Genomic DNA, 26,363 nt, shown 5'->3' on the forward strand with positions numbered 1-26,363 from the left:
CAAACCGAAGCAGCCCGGAGTCATCCGGCTCTGCGTGGACATGCGGCTACCGAACATGGCGGTCAAGAGGGAACGCCACATCACGCCCACCATGGACGACATAGTGACAGATCTGAACTGAGCCAAGTGGTTCTCGAAGCTGGACTTGAATGCGGGGTACCACCAGCTGGAGCTTGAGCCTGACAGCAGGTACATCACCACCTTCTCAACGCACGTTGGCCTCAGGAGGTACAAGAGACTGAGCTTCGGGGTGTCGTCGGTGGCCAAAGTCTTCCAGAACGCCATCAGGGAAGCACTGTCGGGACTGCAAGGGGTGATCAACCTGAGTGATGACATCCTGGTGTTCTCGAATACCCTGGAAGAACACCACACTCACCTCCGAGCTACCCTCCAGCGACTCGAAGACTGAGGCCTAACGCTCCACAAAGTGCTAATTTTAAGAGGAGTCTATCGATTTCTTCGGGTACACCTTCACTAGGGAAGGACTACAGGTGGACCCCAAGAAGGCCGTGGCCATCCGAGCGGCCAGCACCCCTAAGTCCCCCACGGAGGTACGCAGTTTTCTTGACATGGCCACATACTGTGGCAGATTCATTCCAAATCTGGCAGCCCTGTCCGAACCGCACCGCGCTCTCACACACAATTATCACAAGTGGACTGTAGCTGCAAACACAGCGTTCAACAGCATCAAGGCAGCGCTCCTGGACAAGATGGTGATGGCCTACTTTCACTTGGGACTGCGTACCGAACTGATTGTTGATGCCAGCCCTGTGGGTCTGGGAGTGGTTCTCCTTCAGGAACATGGCCAAGATAACTGGAAACCCATGGCGTACGCCAGCAGAGCCCTCACAGGCACGGAAACGAGATACGGCCAGATCGAGAGGGAGGCTCTGGCGATAAAATGGGCATGCCAGCATTTTCATCTGTACCTCTATGGCCAGGAATTCCAGGTGGTCACTGACCATAAGCCGCTACTCCTGCTCTTCACAGGATCATCCAGACTTGCGCCTCCGAGAATAGAGAGGTGGGCGGTGCAGCTGCAGGCTTACAACTTCAAGGTCGTCTTCTGCCCTGGTGCACACAAACCGGCCGACTACCTCTCACGTCACCCTGAAGCAATGCCATCTTGAAGCTCACCAGAAGATGTGGCATACTCCGAAGCGTTTGTGAAGATGGTCTCGCAGGAAGCATGTTCCGCAGCCATGACACTCGAGGAACTCGGGCAGGCGACGGATGCCGACAAAAACCTGTCGAGGGTAAAGGCCACCCTGCTGAGCAACAGTTGGGCATACTTCATGGACGGGGCACAGGCTCTCAGAGCAGAAGATAGCCACGCCCAAAAACAGATCTAGCAAGTACGCCATGAACTAAGCTAAGCGTAGGGGAGCAAGGAGTCGTTCTGAGAGGACACGTGATCATCATCCTGAGGAGGCTGCAGCGGCGGATCCTTCAGCTGGCACGTCGGACACCAAGGGATGGCAAAGACAAAGGGCAGGCTAAGGAACAAGATCTGGTTCCCAGCGATGGATTCCATGGTGGAAGAAATGGTGAGGCAATGTCATGCCTGCACCATCACTGAGGGAAATCCGGCACCGGCGATCACCGAAGACCCCAGCGAAACTCCATGGGTCAAGGTCAGCCTCGATTTTGGAAGCTTCTGCACCATGTTGGTGATGGTCGAATCCTTCTCAAAGTTCCCTATCGTAGAGGTAGTGGCGTCAACGGCGTTCCCGCATGTTCAAAGAGTCCTTAACAAGACATTTGCACTCCTGGGTTTGCCAGAGGAAATTCGGACAGACACGGGGCCACCGTTCCAAGGCCGGGAGTTCCAAGAGTACCTGGAACGGAAAGCAATCCATCACAGGAAGATCACTCCTCTGTGGCCCCAAGCCAACGGGGAGGTGGAGCGTCTCATGCGAACACTCAATCGGGCCCTGCGCATTGCTGTAGACCAAGGTGTAGATGCTAAAGCTGCCCTTGATCTTCCTTGATGCCACACAGCACGACAAAGTATGCTCCCTCACATTTGCTCTTCAGAAGGCCACCGCGCGACAGCATCTCAACAGATCCCACGTGGAAGCTCCCAGAACGGAACAATAACGCCGTCCAAGCGAGAAGGACAACAACTAACCAAAAGGCGAGTGAAGCCCATCGGGCCCGAGAACCACAGCTGAAGGTGGGAGACCATGTTGTGGTCAAGGACAGACACCCTGGCTGGAAGTTCAGGACATTCTATCAGCCAGAAGAGTGGACAGTGGTGGACGTTCAAGGAACAATGGTCACTGCCCAGCTGGGCAGCAGTTTGTCACAAGGAATGTGTTGTGTTTCAAGAAGACTTATGCTCAAGATCCTGGCCAAGAAGAGTCAGAATGTCCCGAGGATAGCCCGAATCTCACCCCACCTGGCTCGCCAGGGCTGCTGGGTTCTTCACTGAGGAGCTTGCCAGTGGAGAGAGAAGAGGCTACCCCCGGGGCTAGTCGACTCCGCCAGGACGCAGTGACCGGTTCACCTCCGAACACGCCATCGGACGCAGTGGTTAGTTCCAGCTCCCGGAGCCAGAAGTATGGTCTCCGGCCGAACCCTGCGCCAAGTCAAAGACTTTGTGTGCACCTCTCCGTGAGTCTGGAGAAATATATGGTCGGTCACTAAAAGAAAGGAGGGATGTAGAGAGCCACCCGCGCTCTCCCCTACAATGTAACACATACATGCATCCATCCACCCCTCGGGCGGGCTCGACTCGAGGGGATAAATAAACGGCAGGACTGGAGACTGCTCGGGGTCTGTTGTGTCCTGCTGGACACAGTCTAGTGTGGCCTAGGGCCCAGTACGTAACAGGGTCTTCTCGCCAGTAACCCCTGACCTGTGTGGCGTACCTAATTTCCAGCGCTGCGGCCGCCCCATATCCTTAGGCCCCGCCGCGCTACAGCCCCTCACCCGCCGACTAATTTGGCGAGTACCCGCAGTCTTTTCCCAATTTATAGCATTGAGTAAAATACCTTCGGGCTGTCTTCGCGCTATGAAAAAACTGCAAAAAAAACCATTGGGAATAGGGGTACACATCGGTTTAAAGGTCTCCTAGTTTACAATCGTAATGGTCTGTCTTTTCCTTCCACTCTTCCTAAACCTGTCGGTTTCTTCATATATTCCTTTAGCTCCGGCAACTGCCACTGTCCCAGAACGTATACTCCCTAGTCTAGTGATGAACGGAGCATCCCATGTGAGTACGGCGCTTGCACCTCCCCCGGTAGCAGATGGTTCGGTCCGCGCCCCGCCCACGCTTGCTGTTTGATGTTTTGGTGCGTGTAGCTGTCGCTGCTAGGGGGACCGGGAGCTGCAGGAGGCGCGACCGGAACATGGAGGCGTCGTGGTAAGTGTTTCAGAAGGATTGGACTCCCGTTCTGTATTATCGGGCGGACGGTAGAGGAGGTGTTTTTTTTCCACTCCGGGTGCTGATGTTACTGGTTTTCTGTCGGTCGGCTGTTTTGTGTCGTTAAAGATGGTTCGATTTTTGCAGTTGTGAATGGCGTGGGTTACTTTGCATGCGGAGGGAGCGCCTGGCAGCGTCAAGGAGGTGTGGTTATATAGGGAAGAAGCTGACAGCGGTGGGCATTCATGACTTGCGCGTAGGATTCCAGGAACTGGGTGTGTTGACGGCTGCTAAATTCCTTTGGATGTAGTGGATTTATGTAAAATAAATAATTAAGGTTTAGATTGCTGGGATGTTTAGACCTCACGAATGAGAAGTCTTTAGGAGTTTTAATAAACGTACCTGTTCGAGTCCTAGGAAATCGGGTCACACGGTCTTTTACACGAATGACGTTACAGGTGACATCAGCAAAAATATAATAATTGCATAAAATGTGTAATAAATAAAATAACCCAGAGCCTCACGGGAATAGGCACATTACCTATAGTTGTATTTTGTGTGCAGATAGTCCACATGCGTTAAAAGCATATACTTCCTGTGTAGTGAGGACTGCTATTTATATACGTACAATGCTAAGTTAGCACAACCGCGTTAGATGTTAGAAAGCCATCTTGCCACTTTTGATGCTTTTGCACACGACACTGCAGTTACATGTTATTATTTGAGAAATGCTTGCTCGCCTTTCCTTCACATGAGAACTGTCTGTTGTTCACATCCCTAACAGTGAGCTGCGACCTTGGTCTGAACATTGTGTAAAGAAACAGTCTGGGTCGCTAGACGGTGCATGTTGTTGGGTTCAGGTTGATCGGCCCACTATTTAGCCATAACACGCACGCAGCTGTAAATACCTGAAAGTCGAGTGCTTTTAATATTGCAGGCTGCAAGCTTTATACACATTCGGAAGAAGAGCTTTCCCAGGAGCAGAGTCTACCTGATCCTGTGATGTGATTCCACTAAGCTGATCTTTACGGTATGGGGTTCCCCAGTTAAGCCTAGAGACCCTCTATTAGTCTAATAATAATAATATTAGTTTACTAGCGAAAGGAAGGTGGCTGTCATCCACTGTCATTTTATTATGATTTCTCCTTTCATTTTCTATGGTTTTGTAACTAGGCTGATGGTTTTGATCTTAATCATTTGTCTGCTTATGTTAGCCAAAGTACTGCATCTTAGGACAAGAGGTTTATAAAATAAACTCTTTAAACTTTACCGTGTCTCTGTTTACTCTTGTTGTGGACGGATATGAGAATAATTACGAACAGGTATTTCTGATTCCCACCATTCCTGAGAATACACTAAGTCGCTTGTTCTGGGTTGTCTATACATTGGGACCGCCGAGATAAAACTCGGATAACGAATGGGACACTGATGCTGGTCGGATAAGGGGTTCTGGGTTCTGAGGTGAGCTTTTGGTACACCACAATTCACTGAGGTCCTGGTTTCCTGTGCATAGTTCTGTGCATAAGCAGAATCCCTGCAACACCTGGTCATTGGCGGCTAACGGAAGGACATTGATGTCGATTCACTAAAATGTCAGAGTTAGCGAATGTCCTCACAGACCGTTTAACTCTAATGACAACACGGGCAGTGCATCATGTTACCTTTGACCACGCGTATTCGGAGGAAGTTGTCGCATGACCTTAAATTAACCCTGATACCATAATGACATCATAATAATTGCTCAAGTTTCATTATAATTACATTATTAGTATAACAACACAACAAAGACAACCGTCAATTTAGATACCACTTAGATTAGGGTGCTGAAATAATTTTTGAAAGTGGTGCAGCAAAATAGCATGAATTGTAACAAGTAAGTCGGACCTCTTATAGTGGGGTTGGGGGGGTGTAAGGGGGGGTCTTCACCTAAAAAAATAGGTAAAATGGTGCGTTTTAAAGCAGTTTTCACAAAGTTGTGCTTTGCGTGCCAAGCCAATGAAACTTGATGCTCTCCAGAAGTTGTCCCCGATTTTTTCAAAATGTGCCATGGGTGCCCCTTATCCCCATATGTCAAAAATTATCTGCATTGTGCCAAGGCCATCATTTTGTCATGTGTGCCCTCCATTTTCCCTGGTTGCCATCTTACACCAAAAATGACATATAATATGCAAGTTCGCAATTTTTACCATTAATGCCTTCTATGAGTGACCCTTATGTCGCCAGCATTTTGTCACAGTTGCCCCTTTAATATATCGCGGTTGTCCTCACTTATGCTGATACTTATCTGTAATTTGCTAGTGGCAGCATTTTTCCACAGGTGCCCCCATGCCAAGAATTTACTCAAATTTGCCAGCAGCATTTTTCCATGTGTGGCCCATATGCCAAGAATCACATCTAGCATACACCAGTAATTTCTATGGAAACCGATTATGCCAAGAATTACCTAGAATATGCCAGTACTTAGTCACAGGTGACTGTCATGCTAAGAATTGCCCTCGTTATACCAGCACCAGTATTGTACCGTGGGAGCCTGTTATAAGCCATGAATTACCTTAAATGTGACAGGGTCAACGGCAGACCTTGTAAGCATAACACCACATTCTCATTGACACTCCCCTACACCATCTCATGCTCACTCATTCTCTTTTACTCATATGGAATCACTCTTACCTTCTCTTCCTCATTGTCACCTTTTCTCTCATTCTTACTCACTTGCTCATACACAGTCACATCCACTCTTACTCTCACTTACTCATACGTTCTCACTCCCACACACTCTTACTCACACTGATTCAATCATTCTCATTCAGTTACACTCACTGTCACTCATCCTCACGCACACACATTTGCTCTAGCACTCCCTCACACTTATCCTTATTCTTATTCACACACTTCCACTAACATGCAGTCACTTATTATCACTTACAGATGCTTCAACTCCCTCATTTTCATTCACTACCTGTCACTGACTCTCCCCTACTTTCACTTATAAGCACATGCTCACACATACGTTTAGAATTTTTTTTTGCTTACCACAGCTCCTGGTGCCACATTCTTTATTACACTACAAGTGAATAACTATTAGTTGTAGCACTTCTAAGTCAAGTTCATTTATCACTTACACCATAATTAATCTCACTTCTTCTGATCAGCGGCAGCTCCTCTGCTATGGCGGAGGGGTGTCGCCCCCCCCCTGCCAGCTGCCTCAAAAATGGCACGAAAGGAAAAATAAAACGATAATAAACACGTTTTATTATCGTTTTATTTTTAGGTCTCGGCTAGCGAAGGCTGCGCTTGCGCAGTCTCGCTTGCGAGATTTAATGTTTTAGAAGTGGGGCTTTAACCCGCCCCTCTTCTTCCCTCTTCTCCATTGGCTGGCCTCTTAAATGCTGGTCAGCCATTGGAGAATAGCTTTGTCTCACCAAAGAAGCCCGTCTTTTTCAGATTCGGGGGCGTGTTTTTTACTTTCTTTCTCTCCTCTGGAATGTAAACATTCCAGCCAATGGCAAGAGGAGAGAAAGAAAAACACGCCCCGAATCCGAAAACGCCGCTGCGTTTCTCCGAGGCATTTCTGCTTGACCTCGGAGAAAGGCGGCGGTGTTCATGGCTCTGTGTCTGGGGGAGGAGTTACACCTTATTCCTTTGTGTGGCCTTTAAACACCCATGAGTTGTCAGGGCCAGGATACTTCGACTTTTGAGATTCCCCTGCCGTGTCTTCCCCTGGGCTCTCCCCACAGAATGCTGACCCCAGCACTCCCGGTTCTTCCAAGCTCTGATAAGCCCCGGGCTTCCTTCCCGCCAGGACCGGCGGTCACACGTACCGGTATGGTGGCAGCGCTTGTGAACCGACCTCCTGCTTTTGCATCTGAGGGGGTCGCCCTTCCACCCTCGTGCGGTTCCCCATTCTCGTCAGGTCGGGGAGGACCGTCACAGCCCTCAGCCAACCTGGTCTAATGGCCGTCAAACGTGCACAACGTAAAAACACAATTAGTGCCTTTCACATCAGTGTGGTAAGTTTATCGTCGAACGCGAGCACTATTGTTTATTTCGCTCTTCTCTGCCCAGTACTGGTTTACACTGACCATATATGTGCAGTGCTGAGCAAACAGTAATTTTTAAATCAAGAATAATCGTGCTAATATGGATTACAAGCGTAACGCCTCAACATCGATAGTGGCTGGTCACTGTAACTACAAAGTAAAAACGTATCCGCAAAAATAGATTTATTTTTGGCGCATTAATAAAAAAGCTACTTCTGAGACGTTCTAACTTCTCCTTATGGTTTGAGGCCAATGCACATCACCCGTATTTCAAAGGTCTGCCCAGAGGAGCAAGGCAGATTTGCCTTCGACAGAAACAAAACGCCGTGGTTGAGTGCGTTGACAGGTCCGCTGGCCGAAAACAAGCCCTCCCACTGATTTCTGCACCGCTCACTGCCACGGGCCCTCCCTCTTTCCCCATAAAACTGACGCATGGCCCTTGACCTGACGACTTGTCTTTCGAGCAGCTGGAACCCGGATGTAGTGTTCCTTGAAGACTGCTAGCTGGCAATTCACTGTAGTCGACACGCGCACAGCATGTGTGACTTCACAGCTGAAGGTACCTGCTAATGAAAAATCTCTTTTCCCCCCTTCTATTTTCATAAACCGAACACGTCATGTTTTACACTCCCTACTCCAAAGCCATCACTCGGAATCAAAGTATTTCTGTTCATTACAAGTGCTACGCTCTCCATATTTTTTACAGCCTTGTTGTTAATCTGATTTGTCTTTCTTTTAACATATGTTACGCCTAGAAGCTGGGCCCCGAGCATTTGCATATTATCATGAACACAATACGGTAAAACTTTTAAAATATGAAAAACGTTTTTTTTCCAAATGCCAAGTTTACCGTCCACATTGCATACAAAATCTTCAAAACCGGTAGGTGTGTTAAGGGTTCTCCCTGTTGTGTTCTGTGTTTCTAATGTTGGTGTCATAAAGTTGTCTGCCAAGCAGCCAGTAATGGGCGCCATGCCATCTGCTGACCAATGTACCATAAACTACACCACAATACCAATACCATGAATAAACTTAGATTAAAAACAATGTGAGAATCTCTGCTTCTCCACAAAAGCCGCGCACCCAATACATTATAAAATGAGGGCTCAATTACACTGCAAAGGCAGAATTTAATTTAGAAGGATGGGGCGCACACACATAAATATGCACGCGGTATACACTGTCAATCAGCAATTGTGAAGCAATTTGTTATAAGTAATTTAAAAGCGGGTGACTATTGTTCACTGAAAACCAGATCGTCAATTAGTTTAAACATGAGTCAACATTTTTAACATTAGCCCTCTGCAGGGTTTGCGGTAAGCTGTCCGATTCGGGCTAATCCCAATCCGCCATTTTAGGAGAGCCATGATACAGGCCGCTGCCGATCTCTCAAAATCCTGGGCACCCCAGGCACCAGAATGCAGCTTTCAATGCTACTGACCCTGTCAGAGTGTTGCAGCAGTTATTGACAATGCATGTAGGGCACGCCAGCACCCATGGGTGTGTGTGTGGGGGTGTGTGGGGGTGGGTGGGTGGTTGTGTGTGTGGGTGGTTGTGTGTGTGGGTGGTTGTGTGTGTGGGTGGCTGTGTGTGTGTGTGTGTGTGTGGGTGGCTCTGTGTGTGTGTGTGTGTGTGTGGGTGGCTGTGTGGGTGGCTGTGTGTGTGTGTGGGGGGGTGGGTGGCTCTGTGTGTGTGGGGGTGGCTCTGTGTGTGGGGGTGGCTCTGTGTGTGGGGGTGGGTGGCTCTGTGTGTGTGGGGGTGGGTGGCTCTGTGGGTGGGTGACTCTGGGTGGCTCTGTGTGTGTGGGTGGGTGGCTCTGTGGGTGGCTCTGTGTGTGTGTGTGTGGGTGGGTGGCTCTGTGTGGGTGCAAATGCAATAGGTCTCGCATTTGAGTGATTAAGCTATTGACATTGTAAATAACAATGCTGTTTCTTTAAATGTTTTAAAAACAAAAACATAAACAAAAATAATGTCATGAGCAATGCCAATAGCTCTAACTTTAACAATGCCGAGACCATTGCATTGTAAATGCTTGTTCCTTTCCTGCTGAGTCTATGGGGGCTGGGCCATGAGGGATGACAGCAGGAGTGGTGGGCACTGTTGTCAGTGTGCATGATAGTCTGGCCACCCGTTTCAGGCGGGCCAAACTGACATGCGATTTGAAGCTCTCTCCAACCTGAGCTGAGGTGCAGGTTTGAAGAGAGCAGGCACAGGCTCCCAGTGTGTCTGGGAGCCCAAATCCTCAGCGCTCAGGCCAATCCTGAAGATGCTGTCATCCATGAGAGCAGCTTCAGGATTGGCCGCAGGGCAGTCTGGGAGCCTGTGCCGGAGAAGAGAAGCGACGTTGGCGGCTATTTTTTCCTGTACCGTGACCCCTATGCCCCACCCGGCCACTCGTTCACAACACCGGCTGCTACTACATCTGATGAGGAGGGCTAAAATCTAACCTCCAAGTTTCACTCTGAGCTCCTCTCTGCAAAGTAAGGCCGTTCCCCTCAGGGAATGGGGCTGCTTGCACGACGGTTCACTTGTGGTAAGAGAACTTCCTTCGGGTCTCTCAATCAATCATGGAGTTTTAAGCACACTACTCACCCACAAGGGTCTCAAGGCGCTGGGGGACAGGGGGTAGCAGCTCAGTCGAAGAGCCAAGTCTTGAGGGTCTTCTTGAAGATGTGCAGGGTGGATGAGCGTCTGATGTCGGTCTGCAGCTCGTTACAGGCCTTGGCCGTGATGTAGGAGAAGGTTCTTTCACCTGTTCTTGCTCTATGGATGCGCGGGGGTTCGGCGAGGGCGAGGTCGGCGGATCGGAGATTCCTCATGGGTATGTGGAAGGAGATTCTGTCGTTGAGATATTGAGGTCCGATGTTGTGGAGGAATTTGTAGGCATAGGTGAGTATCTTGAAGGTTACTCGTTTCTCACCGGGGAGCCAGTGGAGGTCTCTTAGGTTTTGGGTGATGTGTTCGTGTCGAGGGCTGCTGAGGATGAGCTGGGTGTTTCGTCGGTGTAGGATACTATGCTGAGTTCGTGCTGTCTGACGATGCGGTGAGGGGGGCCATGTAGATGTTGAAGAGCGTAGGGCTGAGCGATGATCCTTGGGGTACTCTGCAGTTGATCTCTGTGGGTTCGGAGACAAAAGGTGGAAGTCTGATTCTTTGGGTTCTGCCAGTGAAGAAGGAGAACAGCCAGGTGAGGGCGGTTCCCTGTATGCCGGCGTCGTGGAGTCTGGTGGTGAGTCTGTGGTGGGAAACTGTGTTGAATGCTGCTGAGAGGTCGAGTAGGATCAGGGCCGCGGTGTGTCCTTGGTCGAGGAGGGTGCGGATGTCGTCGGTGGTGGCGAATAGAGCGGTCTTGGTTCTGTGGTTGCTGCGGAATCCAGATTGGGTGAGGTCGAGGATGGTGTTTTCTTCTATGAATTTTGTTAGTTGAGCGTTGACCGTCTTCTCTGTGACTTAGGCAGCGAAGGGGAGGAGGGAGATGGGCTGGTAGTTCTTGATGTCCGTGGGATCTGCTGACGGCTTCTTGAGTAGGGGACTGACCTCTGCGGGTTTCTAGTTGTCGGGAAATATGCCTGTTTCGAAGGTGGTGTTGATGGTGTGTCGTAGTTCCGGAGCGATGGCGGCGGCCCTGTGGCAGATGCGCGGGGGCAGGGGTCCATGGGGGCTCCTGAGTGGGTGCCTTTCATGGTCTGCAGTAACTTCAGTGGTGACTGGGTTCAAGTAGGAGATGGTGGTCTGGCTGGCGCTGTTGGAGGAGGGGGTGGCTACGGAGTAAGGTGTCTGGTCGTTAAAGCCGTTGATTTCCAGATGGAAGTAGGATCCAAGCTTGTTGCAGAGGTCCTGCGAGGGGGTGATGTCCATGGATTAGCTGGGGGGTATGGTGAATTTGGTGAGTCTCTGTGGCTGCCATCAGCTGTGCTGCACAAGTCCGAAATCTGAGAGAAGCTGCATATCACAATTAGATTTCAGCTCTCCTCATCAGTTCTCCTTTATTCTGGTGTGAAACCTAATCTGACTTCCTAGTGTGTAAGATTTGGTCACGTCCTGTTTAGCCAGTGGGATTGCCCATATACAGTACACTACTCCTGTCACTACCTTGGTGTTGGATTAAGTACACCATATTCCTGCTGTATGAGGGTGCAGCACTCCTCGACTTTACCCCTGAGAAGGGTACATTTTCAAGCATAGGAGATCAGGTAAGGGAGACAACATAGTTTTTTTTAAAAATAATTATTTTTATTAAACAATTGGAATCAGCGTGAATACGGGAATCAGTTGAATAATTTATATGCAGGTGCTCTGAAGTTTATGGACTGCGTGGTCATTATGGATTCTGAGTGGTGATGGTGGTACCAGATTGTTTGGGTGGTCTTTTAGATGTTAATGGAGATGGCCAGGAGGGCTACAAGGGTCGGAAGGTTTGGTGGAGGCTTAAAGTTTTCATAGATGCTGGAGATCTTGTTGCTTAAGTATAGGGACAGCTGGGTGCAGAGGTCCTGCAAGGGGGTTATGCTGGTGGAGCTTGCTGTTGGAGAGGTGAAGTCGTTCACCATGGGAAAGATTCTCTTGGCGCTATTGGCCTGCTTTCAGTGCGGTCAGTGAGTGCGGAGCATCTGATGTCTCTGATTTGCTGATGGTCACATCTGAGGACAGATTTATAGGTGCTCTTGTCAGTATCGTTCTGACTTTGTTACCATCTGCATTCAATTTGCTTACAGTGACGTTTGGTGATCCTGAGTTCTTTTGTGTTCCAGCTTGCTTGCGGTCTGGTCCTCGTGGCCTTGCTGGCTTTGAGTTGAGCCACGGTATCTTTGCAGGTGGTGATTCAGTCGTTGAGTTGGAGATGGATTTGGGGAAGTTGTTGTGCCGAGGCCGGCGGTGTAGGAGTACAGAAGACCGACCAGGATGCTTCTGAGAACTTGTTCCAATCCATCGTGAAGATTCGGTGAAGGTGTTTCTGCGGTGGTGTGGTATGGGTATGCTGAAGTTGAAGAGGGTGGGGTTGGGCCAGGTTATTGATGCAGGCTTGTCTACTGTGTAGTTGGTGAAGATGGCGTCCAGTAGATGTCCGGCGATGTGTGTGGGGACCCTCCACTTTTTGGGTGAGTCTGAGGTTGGACAGATCCTCAAGGAGGTTGGTTGTGTTGGGATCGGTGAGATCTTCCAGGATGTTGTTGAGGTTACAGATGAAGGTGAAGGCACTAGAGTTGAGAATCCAAGTGTGACAAAATCCGAAATGGTGCTACCAAAGTTGGCTCGTGGTCGGGAAAGGTGGTAGACAAGTTGATGAGGAGTTTGAAGGTCAAGTTTTCCATGTTGCTGGTGGTGGTATCTGAGGTGATGAAGCATTGGATGGATTATTTGAAGATGATAGCGATTTGCCTCAGAGTCAGGTTGTCGAGTCCTGTTTTACAATCTTGTATCCTGGGTAAGGGGATTGCCTTGGCGATAACGTGGGGCAAACGAGGGACCCAAACAGGTTTCAGTCTGGAAGAGCATGTTTGGTGACTGGTCCTGTAACAGATCCCAAATGTCCATGGTGTTTTTACTGAGGGAGCAAGAGTTGAGGAATGTGCTGGATAGCGAGGGATGTGGTCTAGTAGGGGTCAGGTGTGTGATGTTCGTGGGGGGGGAAATGAGGTGGATGTGGCAGAGTGCCAGTGAAATGACAGGTGGCGCAGGAGAATGCACCTTCGGTGTTGGGCAGCGAGGCATGGCAGCAGTGCTGGGAGTCGCGACCTGGGGCCATGGCGCAGAGCATTGTGGTGGAATAGGGATGGGGTGGGTGGCAGTACGACAGGGGTCCTGGCGCTGGGCACAGGTAGAGTGCGGATGGATGCAAATAGGCTTTCCTTTGGCGCACATTTGGCACGTCTGCTGCACGTTTGCATTGCACCCTCCATTAAGTTAAGACAATTTTGGTGGGAAACCAGTGATGTCACTACCTGTGCAGATGGATGATTGGAAATCTAGTGATGTCTCTTCCTGTTCATATGGATTATGGGAAATCCAGTGATGTCACCTCCTGTGCAAATAGATGATGGGGAATAAGGTGTAAGGAGTGCTTATTAGCTGAATTTGCATGCAGAAATGTAATGGATAAGGCTTCTGTGAAGTACTATTGAGCAGTGTCATGTATGGTTCTGAAGGCTAGTGCATGCAGTTTGAATAGGCCCCCTGCGTTTGACCGATGTCCCGCCTACGTAGTATTAAATGGTGGTGGAGTGCATCTCCGGATAATTAAACTGGGTTTATGTGTCATGGTTGATGACTAGCAAGGATAATGAGTTCAGTAGTAGCTCACCTATGAGGCTGTTGCTGTTTTCTCGGACTTGAAGTATTAATTAAAGCTTTGTGTGGAATGAGAGGTGGGAGCAGATTTCATGTGTTTAATACTTAAATCCAGGCAGTGGTGGCTTTGGTCGAGGTGAAAGGATTCAGTTTCAGTGCTTCTGTGGATGACGTGTTGGTCTTTGTGAGGGGACGTTTTATTGTGCTAGAGGTAAGATATTAATCCTGAATTCGGCTTAATCCTTCAGAGAAACACTAGTATTGTTTCTGTTCCTGAAATAAAGGGTTGTTGACCGTAGTAGAGTTTAGATTATATTTGTTTCATGACGGCCTATTCCTGAGGAAGGGGTTATAGCAAGGAATTAATCCCGGTAGATTTACTGATCCTCAGATTGACTTTTTCTGTTTGAGATTAAATATATTGCTGAGGCATGTCAAGGTTTTTATGCTCGTTATGGGATTGCAATTGCAATTTGAGTTATACAGTGATGAAAATGAGGGAAATGACCATGCAGTGGCTTTGGCTATGTCTTGGAGATATAAGTAAAGCGATTCTGGAACAGAAAGTGCTTACTGCACAAATGATCGCATCCACGAGTTGATATATGTGTACACCGCTACATTAATTTGTTACCTACTTGGAAACTCGTGTGGCTTCACTACATGGAGCTTAAGATGCATAATTGCTCCCCATGATCACTTGTGTGATATTGCTATTAGACAGCGTCACTTAGGAATACCTAGTCTATGTGTAGTTTTGACCCTTAGGCCAAAGTATTGGCGTATACTTGAGCCTTTTAGAACATAACCATATATCATCTCTATTATTGGCAGGCTCGGTTAACAGGAGAAAACGGGTTGAACTTTCCATCCTCTGTCCACACTGCTCACCAATGAAGATGGCACTCGACCTAGCAGTCACTGGAATGCAAGCTCTCCGATTGCAGGGCAAACCCCGAAGCAGCTACCGAATTAAGGCCAGCGCATCATATGTGGATGAGACGCTCTTTGGCAGCCCATCAAAGGCCACCCGGGTGGAGGTGGCAGATTTTGAACCTCCCTGGGTTGGGAAAACCAATCCTCAAAGACCCCTTCTGTGGAGCCCAACGTCAGTTGGAACAGGCAAAGAAACAGGAACCTCAAAAAGCAGCAGTCCAGCCAGCACCCCAAGGAAGAAATACAGGTACAGGTAATGAATATGTCCGTTTTCTTTCCACCTCAGCTTATATCTTTATCTTCCACTGCATGTGTATTCGAGACCCTCAAGAGGTGCTGCCCTTTAAGACTTTTGTAATTTCCCACAGAAAAAAGGGATGATGTAAGTGTAAGGTTAAGATAGAGGAAGATGATAACTGTGCAAGGAAGGTCAAAGCTGTTTGGGAAGAGGGTTGTGGAGGGGCGTAGAGTGGAGGGACTTATAGTGGAGTAAAGTGTCAGCTTGAAGGGGTGTTTAAATGGGAATAGATTATCGTAGAGCGGAGGGGCGTAGAGTGGCATAGCGTGGCATAGCATACAGTGGAGTAAAGTGTTGTTGAATAGAGTAGCATAGAGTGTTGTAGAGTCATGTAGTGGCCTAGAGTTAAGTGACCTAGATTGGAGGGGCGTGGAGTGGAGGGACATAGAGTGGAGGGGCATAGCGTGTACTGTCCTAATGTGGAGTGAAGTGGAATGGAGTGGAGTAGAATAGAGTGGTGTGTCATGGAGTAGCTTGGAGTGGAGTGGCATAGCGTAGCGTAGAGTAGAGGGAAGTGTGAATGGTGTGGCAGTGCACTGCCATTGCAAACAACAAATTTTCAATTGAAATGGCTATCGCATTTTCACAAACAAACCGGTTCTCCAATAAAACTGGACAGCACACAAAAGGTATTGTGGCAATGGAATCTCCTAGTGTATTGATTTGTTGCGAGCATATTACAATATTTGTTTCCATCCCACTTCAGATTTTTAAAAAAAAGGTGCTTTATTGTGATTTCTTAATTCTGATAGATTTTGAAATATTTGCACAGTTCATTTACAAACATTTAAATTTTGTTGTGCACTAGAAAAAAGCCTTTCCTTTCACAACCTGAGAAATGTCAGATAAGTCCTCTCACATTGAAGTTAGAGAAAGAAAAGTAAACACCAAGCTCCTTCGGAAGACAGAGACTGGTATTTGAGCTCTGTTTTTGCATGCACATCAAATGTTCCAAGAACAGAACAAAATGTAAAGGCCTGTTTGCTTAAAGCGAAAAGGAAGTGAAAGAATACAGTAAACGGGCTAAGCTTCACAGGGATAGACAATGACATGCTGGTCATCCTAAACCAAATATAGCCAGAAAATAGAAAGCAAACGAGTGTGAGTTACAAACCACAAAGCCAATGGTAAGCAGTGGGTGGAATGTATTCTTAGGTCAACTTTCAGAATTTCCCCAAGAAATCTTTAACAACCAGACAGCTGTGCTATCTGGTAGGCTACGTCCATAAAAGTTATAGAAGGAAACACTTGAGTCAACATCTATGAACCAATGGGAAGTCCTCTGAATAGAACGAAATGCTATTCTATTTATACATGTTTACCACTAGAAGAGAGCACTTGTATGCAAATGATCTGTTTAAACCTTAAAAGCAATACATGGAATGCTACTTAGTGGGATTCCCAGTGGTTAAGAAGCAGTAGCCCAATCGTTTCCATCCATCCTGCTGGCTTTCTCCTACCTGTGAAGTGCCAACTGGTTACTAAAAGGGATTTCTCCTTTCTGTATCACTAGCTGACCATGAGGCCCTGTTTTACTTGGACACATTGCTGCACTGTTTCTACCCCTTCAGGCGTCTTCCTTCCATCTTTCCTCCCGTCTTATCTGTTGTTCGCTTCTCAGGGTTGGCCCTCTTTTCCTTTTAATTCACACTTCCCATACAAGACCTCCTTCCCTAAACAGCTTCCACCCTCTGGTAAAACTGCCCCCCTGCAGGTAAGTTTGCCCTCCTCCTCAGCTAGACTTTCCTTGGCCACAACTGACATTAAGCCACTCTTGCAAGACCTCCAAACACTTGGCTATTTTTCCACTGCGCCTCCTCCTCCCTTCACATCTGGCTTATTAAAACTCCACATTGAACTCCTTTCTTCACATCTGGGTTTCATTGCTTCCCCCACCAAATATCTCCTGACTTCTTTATATCTGGCATCCACCCTCCTTTTGCAGACTAAATATTAGTCTTCCAAACTCCCTGCCTGCAACACAGCCCTCATTTTTAGGTTGACGCTAGCGCAGCGCGCATGCGCTGCTCTATGGGCAGGCTTCTTGTGAGTACTCCAAACTTTTCCTTGTGGGTCCTACTCCTTCCACTCACCTCCAACACATTGGATTGGCCTTTGCATGTGGCTTTCAATAATGAAAGCACGCAAATGGCCAAAGGCGGGTGCATGTCCCACCTCCTTTCCAATGTGTCACTCCCACGGCGTTTTGCTCTCTGGAGCGAGCAGGGGCGCGCAGGCTGGCAGCTGCATTTCTTAGCCTGGATCCTGGATCAGGTTACTAATGGATCTTAACACACCGTCGTGCTTTTCTTTGAAATGCTTGTTTTACCTGTGCGTTTTTGAATAAGCTGAGACCCCGTTAATCTGCAGCTCCTAATGAAGAGCTAACGAGCGCTGCCACTGCGCCATCATTAAGGGCTGTTAGAAGCTCCTCAGAAAATGCTTACTGCTCTAATTAGCGGCAGCGCGGTAGGCTCTAGGATGGGGGCATGGCTTTATAGCAGCCCCCAACCATCAGCGCTCCCCCAAGCACACTTCTCTGGAGACAGGTGAACGCCAGCTCGGCGGCGACCCTGGATTATCCTGCATGAGGGCTTGCCGTAGGTCCCCACACCAAGGCGGCAGCGCCACGTGCGAGTCACAGAAGGCAGCTAGGTTTAAGTGCACGAACAATGGCCGCAAGGAGCCCTGCTCTCTGCGGTGCACGCCGTGAACAAACAGCGGGGTACGGGCTCCATGGGCGCTGACTAACCAGGTAGCTTCACACAACCACTGGAGACCGATTTGCCAAATTATGGAATATATAAGAAGCATGTGGGAGAGTGGGCCGGATAAGCAGACGTGGAGGCTGTATATAGTGGGCGGCTTTTATTTAGGGTTTCAGTTCTTTGAGCTGAGTGAGCGTGGCAGTTCTTCTTCTTTCTTTGGGATCTCCTTTCTGCCTCGTGGAACCTCGTCTTCGGCTATCGTCCCCTTTGCCCGGTCTTCTGGGTCGGGGGATCTCCCACGGAGGCTCATAAAGAGGGAATGGAAAAAGGAGCCGTCAGTCACCAATCAATGGTATGCCCGTAGGTTGTATAGTGCCCGTCACCACACCCGATTGGTGCTTGTGGATGTAGCAAGAAGGTCAGGGGATAATTGTGAGGGAAGGAGCGGTTGTGGTCTGGGTTAGGTGTAGGGAATTAATGTGTGCTTACAAAGGTGCCTAGGGTAGCTCCAAAATCAAAAGGACAACAAACTAAGGAACGAGACGTGAGGGATGGGCCTAATAAAGCGTGAAATCACTTTCTTTACACTCAGCCTCCCCCTCCCGGTAACCACTAATCACCCACCTCCTCGTTTCCCTGCCTGTGGTCACTCACCGACTCCGCCGCAACTCTCCTGAGTTGCGGCCGCTCTCCAGCATCCTCCTGAGGGCACTACCACTCTTCACTCTACCTCTCGTCTTCCTCTCTGGCTTCCGCTTCTTCCTCCTTCTCCGACTCAACGTCCTTCTTCTCCACGCGTTCACCGCTTCGCGACTCCTCTCCTCCTCAGACACGTTCGCGCCCTTCTTCGTTGACTTCGGTCTTTTTATCTACCCAAGGAGTAGGACTTCCGGGGTCGATCCCTCCACCTTTCGCCGTGTCGTCTCGAGCAACTCTTTCGTGTATGGGCAGAGCACGAGGGTGTGGGGTTATCCTTCCGGAGGATGTTCGGAAGGAACTCCGATTCTGCAGTTCTGTCACAGAAGGAAAACAGTCTCTGATAGTATGACGTGAAATCTCAGGTAAGAGGCGTGTCCCGATCGGTACCCTCTTACAAAGCAAAATCGAGAACTAACATTAAGCGTCAACCACAATGTCCAAAGAAAAATATTCCATTCTTGGACAATAATTTCGCCATTTTCTTTTGCACAAGCCCCTTCCGCTGGGACACTCAAACTGCCTTTCTTTGAACAGGGAAAGCCGGGACCAAACCGTATAAAATTAGTTAGTGCGAGCTAATGGGCAAACACGTGATCCTGATCACATTATCAGGAATGCCTATACTGCAGTCAAAGGAGAGGCGAGTAGTCTGCAATTTGTCTGGATATGGATATATGCCCACTTTACAATGTACCTTATCCAGCATGTGTGTCTTTGAACATACCTGTCACTGCAAAGCGGTGGTCCTGTGGCATGACCAGTACCACAACCAGGGCCCTGCACCATAAACTGATGAAATCTCGCACGAGTGCCAGGCCATACCCAGCAGGACAGGGGTAGCGGCACGAGGCAATGATGTGGCATTCACTGATCACAGCCAAGCGGATGCAAACAGACAGGGGGCTCCGAGAGCAGTGGACGTAATTTACCAATCCGAGCCTAGACGTTGGTGCAATTTAGCTAGCGGACTTAAACAAGCATTTGCAATGCAATAGGTCTCGCATTTAGGCGAGTTTAAGCTATTGCTATTGGGGCAAAGACTCAGTATGTTTTGTTCTCTTACTCTCAGCTTAAGTCCCTTGGCTTCTTTCATCCTTAGAATAAAACTTAAGTGTTTAGTTTGTTTTTAATAAGGAATCGCTTGCTACCCTGTAACATCTCACTTTGACATTGAATATTTTTACAGCACCATAACGTTAAAAACGCTCTATAGTCTAAATCTCTTTCACATGATCTCCAGCGTAAATGGCAATCTCGTCTCTCCATTTCCTTTTCCGATGCTGAGTGGGATTTGATTCTAGAGAGTTTAAATAAGGGAGCTCGTGAATCAAGGCTTAAATTTTGTCTTTTTAAAATTCTGCATGATTGGCACTGGTCTCCTGTCAAATTACACCAAGCTGGTCTTCTCTCGCATTCTAACTGCTGGAGATGCTTCAATTCAGGTTGTGATATTACTCATATCATTTGTGAATGTCCTAGTATTCAACCCTATTGGACTTTTATTGGTGCTACCTTGAAATCCACCATGCCCCTAAAATTGCCACTTACATCTACTAACATTCTCCTACATGACTTACGTCATTCCCCAAAGCTCACGAAGCCACAACTCCGTCTTTTTCATACTTCAATTGCTACTGCCAAAATATGTATACTGCGTCATTGGAAATCAACTATGCCTCCATCACAGGAGGATTGGTTGGTGGCCATGATGCAAACTGCTTCCCATGAACGTACAATCTATAATCTTCAAGATCAAAATGACACCTTTCTTCGAATATGGTCTCCATTTCTTAAATCAAATGCTGCTGACCCTCCGGCCTCCACTTCTACTCAAACACACTAATCAACTTTCACTTTTCTGTCCTTTGTTTTTTCTCTTCTCTCTGTTCCCTCACAATCATTTGCTTCCTCCGTTGTGGTACTCCTCTGCTTTTATTTAATTATTTTTCCTTTGTTCTATTTCTTTATATTTCCAGCACTCTTTATCCTACTATGTTTTTCTTCTCTCTTTTTTCCCTATTGCTCACTCTTATTATATATTATGCTGGGTTTTGATATCTTTGTTGCATCAAGTTGTATTTATCTATTTAAACGCATATTTATATCGTATTTATTTATCAATTTCTTATTCCATGATTCCTTCTAACATGTAATTATTCTCTTTTATTTACTATTGCATATGCTCTAATGTATTTGTCTCATAAAATTCAATAAAAAATTTCAACATAAAAAAAAAAAAAACGCTCTATAGAAAGGGGTTCGTTCTAGCTGTGCGCTAATCCAGCCTATTTATTATGTGACTGTTTGACCTCTGATCACAGCAGGGTTGTTCGAAAATGTTGAGTATGTGGGCATGCTAATAGGGGATAATCTGCTGCATGACTAAACTTATAAGGTCCCAAAGGTGAGACCTATTGGCTATGCCAATGCTTGTTTATAATATTGCTTTTTGCCACCATCTAAGTGCTCACTGCTAAGCTGAGTGTGTGCCCAGTAGTTCACTGACTCGAATCCAAGAGGACCGACTCGACCTTCCTCCGTTCTTTGGTCTTGAAATGGTATCAAACTTAATAAGAAATGACACATGGTAGCAAGGCTATATATATTTGAAAAAAGTCTATATTGTAATTTTTCTCTATCGTTCTTTTCAGACCTTCCCTGCCTTTCAGTAAATCAATTTTGATTTACACCCTTCTGTGCAAGACAACTTTGCTACACATCTGGCTTCTATTCTGCTTCACAACCTGCAAGTAAAACCTCTGCCCTTCATTTGTAGTGTGTGGAGGTTCTGTAGAGCGCTTTGTGTGCAGCCGTTTAGCCAATTTAGCAATATGTGCCCAATACATTTTATTCAAGGACTTTCATGGGAAGAAATGTTCCAACCAGATGTGATGCTGCGTCCTTACTCAGTTTTCCTTTGTCGCTGCCCTTATGTAAACACATCTAAGTTGAAATACAATTTGAGCATCTTTTTTTCGGGAGTTTCTGGGAGTGATGTTGATTGAGTTCAGCCCTCAAAGCCAGAATCTGCAAGCTCTTGTGCAAGGCCACCCTTGTTTTTATTTGGGTTAGTTTATATCCTTTAGAAAGAAAGACTTACTTGGTTTTTGTCTTCATCCATCTTCTGTAGGACTCCCTGATTTTAATCCTGGATTCCAACATCCTTCATCAGAAGACTAGCATGTTTAATTTCAGTCTTCCATCCATCCTTGAGACTTCTGTACCTTACAAGCCGCTCTATGCAATCTCCATTGTTCAAGTGTAATCGTATAACTTCTAGTGTGTACTGTAGCGCCTTCCCCAGCCCGGGAGCATGCATAAGACCACGCCACACATTGAGCTTTGGTTTGCACGTCCTTATTCTTCAGCATGCAACTGTTAACTGAACGCTCTGCGACACAAACTTTATTAACCACAACCACCTGATTGCGTAATACTTGTAAGGAATCTGCCGAGGGCCACTAGAGACCTCTTATTCACAAACATAGGACATGACATCTACCTTAATGTTCTCTTTGAAGACCCATTTCTAGGTCTCTCTTTACTCTTAAAAATTAATTTGTGTTTTTAGTAAAGGTGCTTTTGTTGTTTTACAGGGTGAAGAGTCGTTCTCCCTCGTTCTGTGATGAGACCCTATTTGGCCCCAAGTTGGAGGAACCTGGTTGGGAAGCTCCATGGGCAAAGAAAGAGGACACACTAAAGCTTCGCCCTCTTTTGTGGACTCCTCCTTCAGCACCCCGCGTCCAGTCAAGCCGCACAACCCGTGCCAAACCAAGCCCCCTGAAGGCCATCCACCCAGAAACATCACAGCCCCCACCTGAGGATTTTGTGACAGAGTACAAAGGAAAAACAGACTTTTGGAAGCGCCCGGAGAGCGAAGATGACTCTGCAAGCTGGAGTGACGGCGGGGTACAGTCCTGCTCTTCTGCGACTGCTGCTGGGAGACAGTGGCATAGAGCACCGCGATCCATCCCAGACGCAGCACCAAGCTTTCGTAACTCAAGAGGGGTCACAAGGCCTAGGTCTGCAAGCTTCTCTGGACTAGACTCTAACAGGAAAGCTATTGCTGCAGCTGTCGTGAGCCACAGACCACCTTGGAAGTGAATGCTCAGAACTTCATTACCAGAAGGAGATTCTAGCGGCCAAGTGTGTCAAGAGATACATCCATTGAGTCAAAATTAGAGCTTCTTTCTCAATTTGTTTGGCCAAATATTTGTCCTGGAAAGCACAAGACTAGATGATCATTTGATAAAAGCTACCACTCTTGCAGCCAGGCGCTTGGTATTCTGGAGTGATGGAGGCGGGGCAGGACTTCGCCTTTGCTAGGGTCCCTTTTGGGACCTTTTGTGGATTTGTGAAAGAGAAAGCAGCTTGTGACGTCCTATTGTGTGTTTAATCTTTGGTCCCTTTCCTGCAGTTCTTTTCTGTGTACAGTCACTATGTGTGTGCCTTTATGTCGATGTAATGGAAAGAACTAAGACAGTCAAGAAGGGTAGAAGTTTCTCGGAAAACCATTTTTTGCATTATTTATTATATTTGCTGTTTGAAGATTGATAAACCCAGACATTATGTCCATTACTTTGACGTTACTGGTCGCATTTATGTTTTGTTTGCACTATAAATAGTGTGGAGGAGTGTGGCTCAATGGTTAGAGCGGCAGACCCTGAAGCAGAGTTCTGGCCAGGGACCAGGGTTCGATTCCCGCCTCGGCGGGGCTCGGGCTCAATTTCCTCGGACCTGTCTATTCTCGCCTCGGTGCCTATTCTAATCATGGGCCCCACGCTGCAACTCTGGGCAATAGCTTGCTTAGCCTCCACACCGGCCCCAACAGCGCTAAGGATGCCTGGCTTCACCCTGGGGGTGCCCAGGAGTGGACACTTCACAGGGAAAGCCAGGAGGGGTTCCACAGCGGTATGAGTATCAGCGCCAGGAAACCGCAAAGGCGACACCGCAAGGTGGCTGTCTGGTGACAGTGCGCTCTATAAGTACCTTGACATTTACATTTGACATTTACTTTGTGAAATAGAGAGATTGGTAGTGTGCTCTAAAAATTGGTGTTCCTATGATTTTTGCCTACCCCAGTTTTTTAGTTAGTAAGTTTACTCCCCTCGGATAGAGTTGTGCCAGTGATTGACAGGGTTAGGTGCAGGTAGAGCCCTGACCCGAAGACAACAAAACAACTCTTATTACATCAGTAATGCGGATGTGAAAGTGTGACTGACAGTCGGAGCCAAAGAAAACCGAGATCTTCGTACTTTACAGTGTTTCTCTCTTGGAAGGGGCGAGCACTGCAGTTTTAGCGGCAGCCCGTTTTCCCTGTCCAGTTGCTACTCCATATATCTGGGTTTGGCTTTTATGAAGGACTCCTTACTTCAAAAATATCCAATTTAGTTCACTACAGTCAGAAAAAATAAAGAGAACAGTTTTTTGAAAATCATGAAATACTCCTTACTATTGACTGAAGGCGTCCTGAAGGAAGGGTGAAAAACCTGCTGCCATTGGCAGGGATGCTGGGCACAGGCCCAGCACAGATGACGCCCAGTGCAGACCTGACCGCGGCTCAGAGAGACCCATCCGGCCCGTGAGTCTTTGAGGAAGGAAAGAAACTGTGAGGGCGGCTCTTCACCCCCTGAATATGACTGTGCACCTCCTACTCTCCTGCATAGTTAATGAAGTGAAGACTCGATAAGAGAGATGAACGTGGCCCAAAGAGCGCCCAGCGGTTTACCATCTCATTCCAGGCTCTTTATACATCTGAAGTGCTCCATGATGGGAAGGTTCACTTCAGAAGGGAAGGGACTTGCAGGTACCTGTGTATGGGTGGTTGGTTCACAGCAGGTGGTTCAGGAGTACTGGCTGCACACGCACCTATAAAAACACTAGGCGTTGCTACACGTTGAAGTCCTCTGTCGGGGCTTTCCACGTTTTAATGTTCTTGGGGACAGCGGTGCGCTCAGACACAGATTGAAGCCATGTTTAAAACGGTGTCCAGGAATCTCTTGCCAAAGTATCTAGGGCTGTGTGATGGCTTACCGAGTTAAACACTCGATAATGCCATCCTGTGGGACACCTGGAAACAGCAATTCTGCAGTATGAAGCTCTACGTAAAAATATCGGTTATGCTTTGGTATTGCTTTTTGGATAGCAGGTTTTGTAGTCATTGTGTTACAGGCCAATAGGCTGCCCCCAAGAAACGTCAGCAGTGTAAGGCTGCCCGGGGGGGGGGGTTGCGTAGCGGCCCGCCCCTTAGAGGGCGGCCGCCTTAGTGCCACAGGAAGGCACAGGGGTGGGAGGTCGAGTCCCTGGGCTATTCCAGGGGAGACCCCAGCAGATGGCTGCTTCCGGCGGGGGCGGGGAGGAGACAGGGGTACATATACTGTCTCCGCCCCCTCCTCGTCCTCTTGTCCGCTCGTTCGCCTTGCGAGGTCGTGTCGCCGTCGCGGGATAGTCGTGGTGCGCGCCCAGCCCCCTGCCTTTCTCTGGTGAGTCTTGCCGGCGACCTCCTCTCGCCCCGGCCCTGTCCCTGGGCAGTACCAGGAGACGGGGCCCTGTGGTCGGTGTACCACGGGCGGGGGGGGGGCCGTGCTCGGGGGTTTGATTGTGGCAGGGTTGCTTCGGTTTAACTGCGGGCTGCGTGGGGGTGACGCCGCCCGTCTCGAGCCTCAGGCGGCAGCAGGGAGGAAACGCAAGGGCGCCTCGCCTGGAACAGCGATTATTTCCACGCCCGGCACGGCACGATCTTGTGCGGGGCAAGAGAAGGCCGCGTTTATTGTTGGTGCTCGAGCTCGGCACCCCCCCCCCCCACATTGGCACCATCACGCCGGCAGTCCCGTGGCCACAAGCCAATGAAAAGGGATTCATGGTCAGTGATCGAGTGCTGGCCTAGCATGCTTGCGGCCCCGGGTATCAACCCACCCCCCCCAAGCACCCTAAATTTACATTCGGAGGCTCTGATCCGCTTCCCGCAGGCACTCGCTTCGCGGCGTGGGGGACATTGGTGCCGCCACGGTTTCAGGCGGCCACCGCGGGCGTGCACTGTATCCGGGGCAACCAAAACTTGGATGGGTTGCTTCCGCCGGCCATGTGGCGCTGCTTCGTGCTGGTTCACGCCAGACCGGCGGATCGTGGGCCAGCACCCCGCCACTCCCCCCCCCCCCCCTATTATGACCGAGCACGAGGTCGCGCACACCCTCTATGTTGGTCAAATCACTACACCCCCCCCCCCCCCCCCCCCATGCCGGAAGGAGTTATGTATACGGGGCCACGCAGCGCTCCACCTCCTTCGGGTCGATTTCGCGCTAATTCAAAAAAATTAATAAAATGTATATCACTCTGTATACCTAGGGTTAACAAGTCCCTCGAGCAACCTACAGTTTGCATGGTGCCACTGCTCATCGCCTTGTTTGGGCCTGGAAACACTAGGATCGACTGTGGCAATATAAGGGCATCCAGGACTGGTGCGTGTCCCTCTCTTACTTGATATGGGTCTTGGGGGGGGGTGCGTCCGGGCCTTTAGGGCGGGCGGAGACGAGCGTGGCTAGGGCCGACCGGGTCCCCTGGCAGCCTGGGGCCCGGCCCGGATCGGTGCGCCGGTTCCGGTTCCAGGCATCCGCGCTAACGCCCGTGTCGCGCCTCGTGCGCAAGCGACCAGGATTTGGCGGGGGCGGGGAGGCATGCCACATGCATTCATTGAGACTGCGAGCATGGTTCACGGACCATGCACCTTCTGGTCTGCGGCCTCTCGGTTTCGCGCCTCGGGTCCTGGCAGGGAATTTGCGTTGCTTTCCCTCGTATCCGGCTTTAGGAGGGGGCACATGGAGCTTTGTGGTGCATGCTACCGGTGTTCCTGCTGGCGGGAGTGCGGCGGAGGTGCCATCCCCACGCGAGGGTGCCCCAATTACCTTTCCCTCTTTCGCCCTCCGGCCTGCTCCACCCCCCCCCCTCTTCAGCGGCGTGCGGTGGTCGTGCCCCTTCCCCCCCCCCCCCCCCGGGCCTGCACAGTAGGACACGGCTTCAGGGTCATTGCG

The 26,363-nt window shown here is 48.8% G+C and overlaps 1 protein-coding gene across 3 annotated transcripts; it reads left to right on the forward strand.

The window, feature by feature from the left end:
• Positions 1-3,165: 3,165 nt before the first annotated feature.
• Positions 3,166-22,920, forward strand: RITA1 (RBPJ interacting and tubulin associated 1). Of its 3 annotated transcripts, none has more exons than XM_085636367.1 (3): positions 3,166-3,367; positions 14,530-14,884; positions 21,933-22,920. In XM_085636367.1, the coding sequence occupies exons 2-3, from the start codon at positions 14,589-14,591 to the stop codon at positions 22,438-22,440; spliced, it is 804 nt and encodes a 267-aa protein (XP_085492493.1). In that variant the 5' UTR covers positions 3,166-3,367; positions 14,530-14,588; the 3' UTR covers positions 22,441-22,920. The 3 variants fall into 3 exon arrangements, with proteins under 3 accessions (XP_085492493.1, XP_085492494.1, XP_085492492.1); XM_085636368.1 differs by having other exon boundaries at positions 3,167-3,367; positions 14,530-14,878; XM_085636366.1 differs by lacking the exon at positions 3,166-3,367 and adding an exon at positions 4,379-4,397.
• Positions 22,921-26,363: the final 3,443 nt, after the last annotated feature.

Source organism: Triturus cristatus, chromosome 11 (assembly GCF_964204655.1).
Source record: "Triturus cristatus chromosome 11, aTriCri1.1, whole genome shotgun sequence".
NCBI classification, from domain to species: Eukaryota; Metazoa; Chordata; class Amphibia; order Caudata; family Salamandridae; genus Triturus; species Triturus cristatus.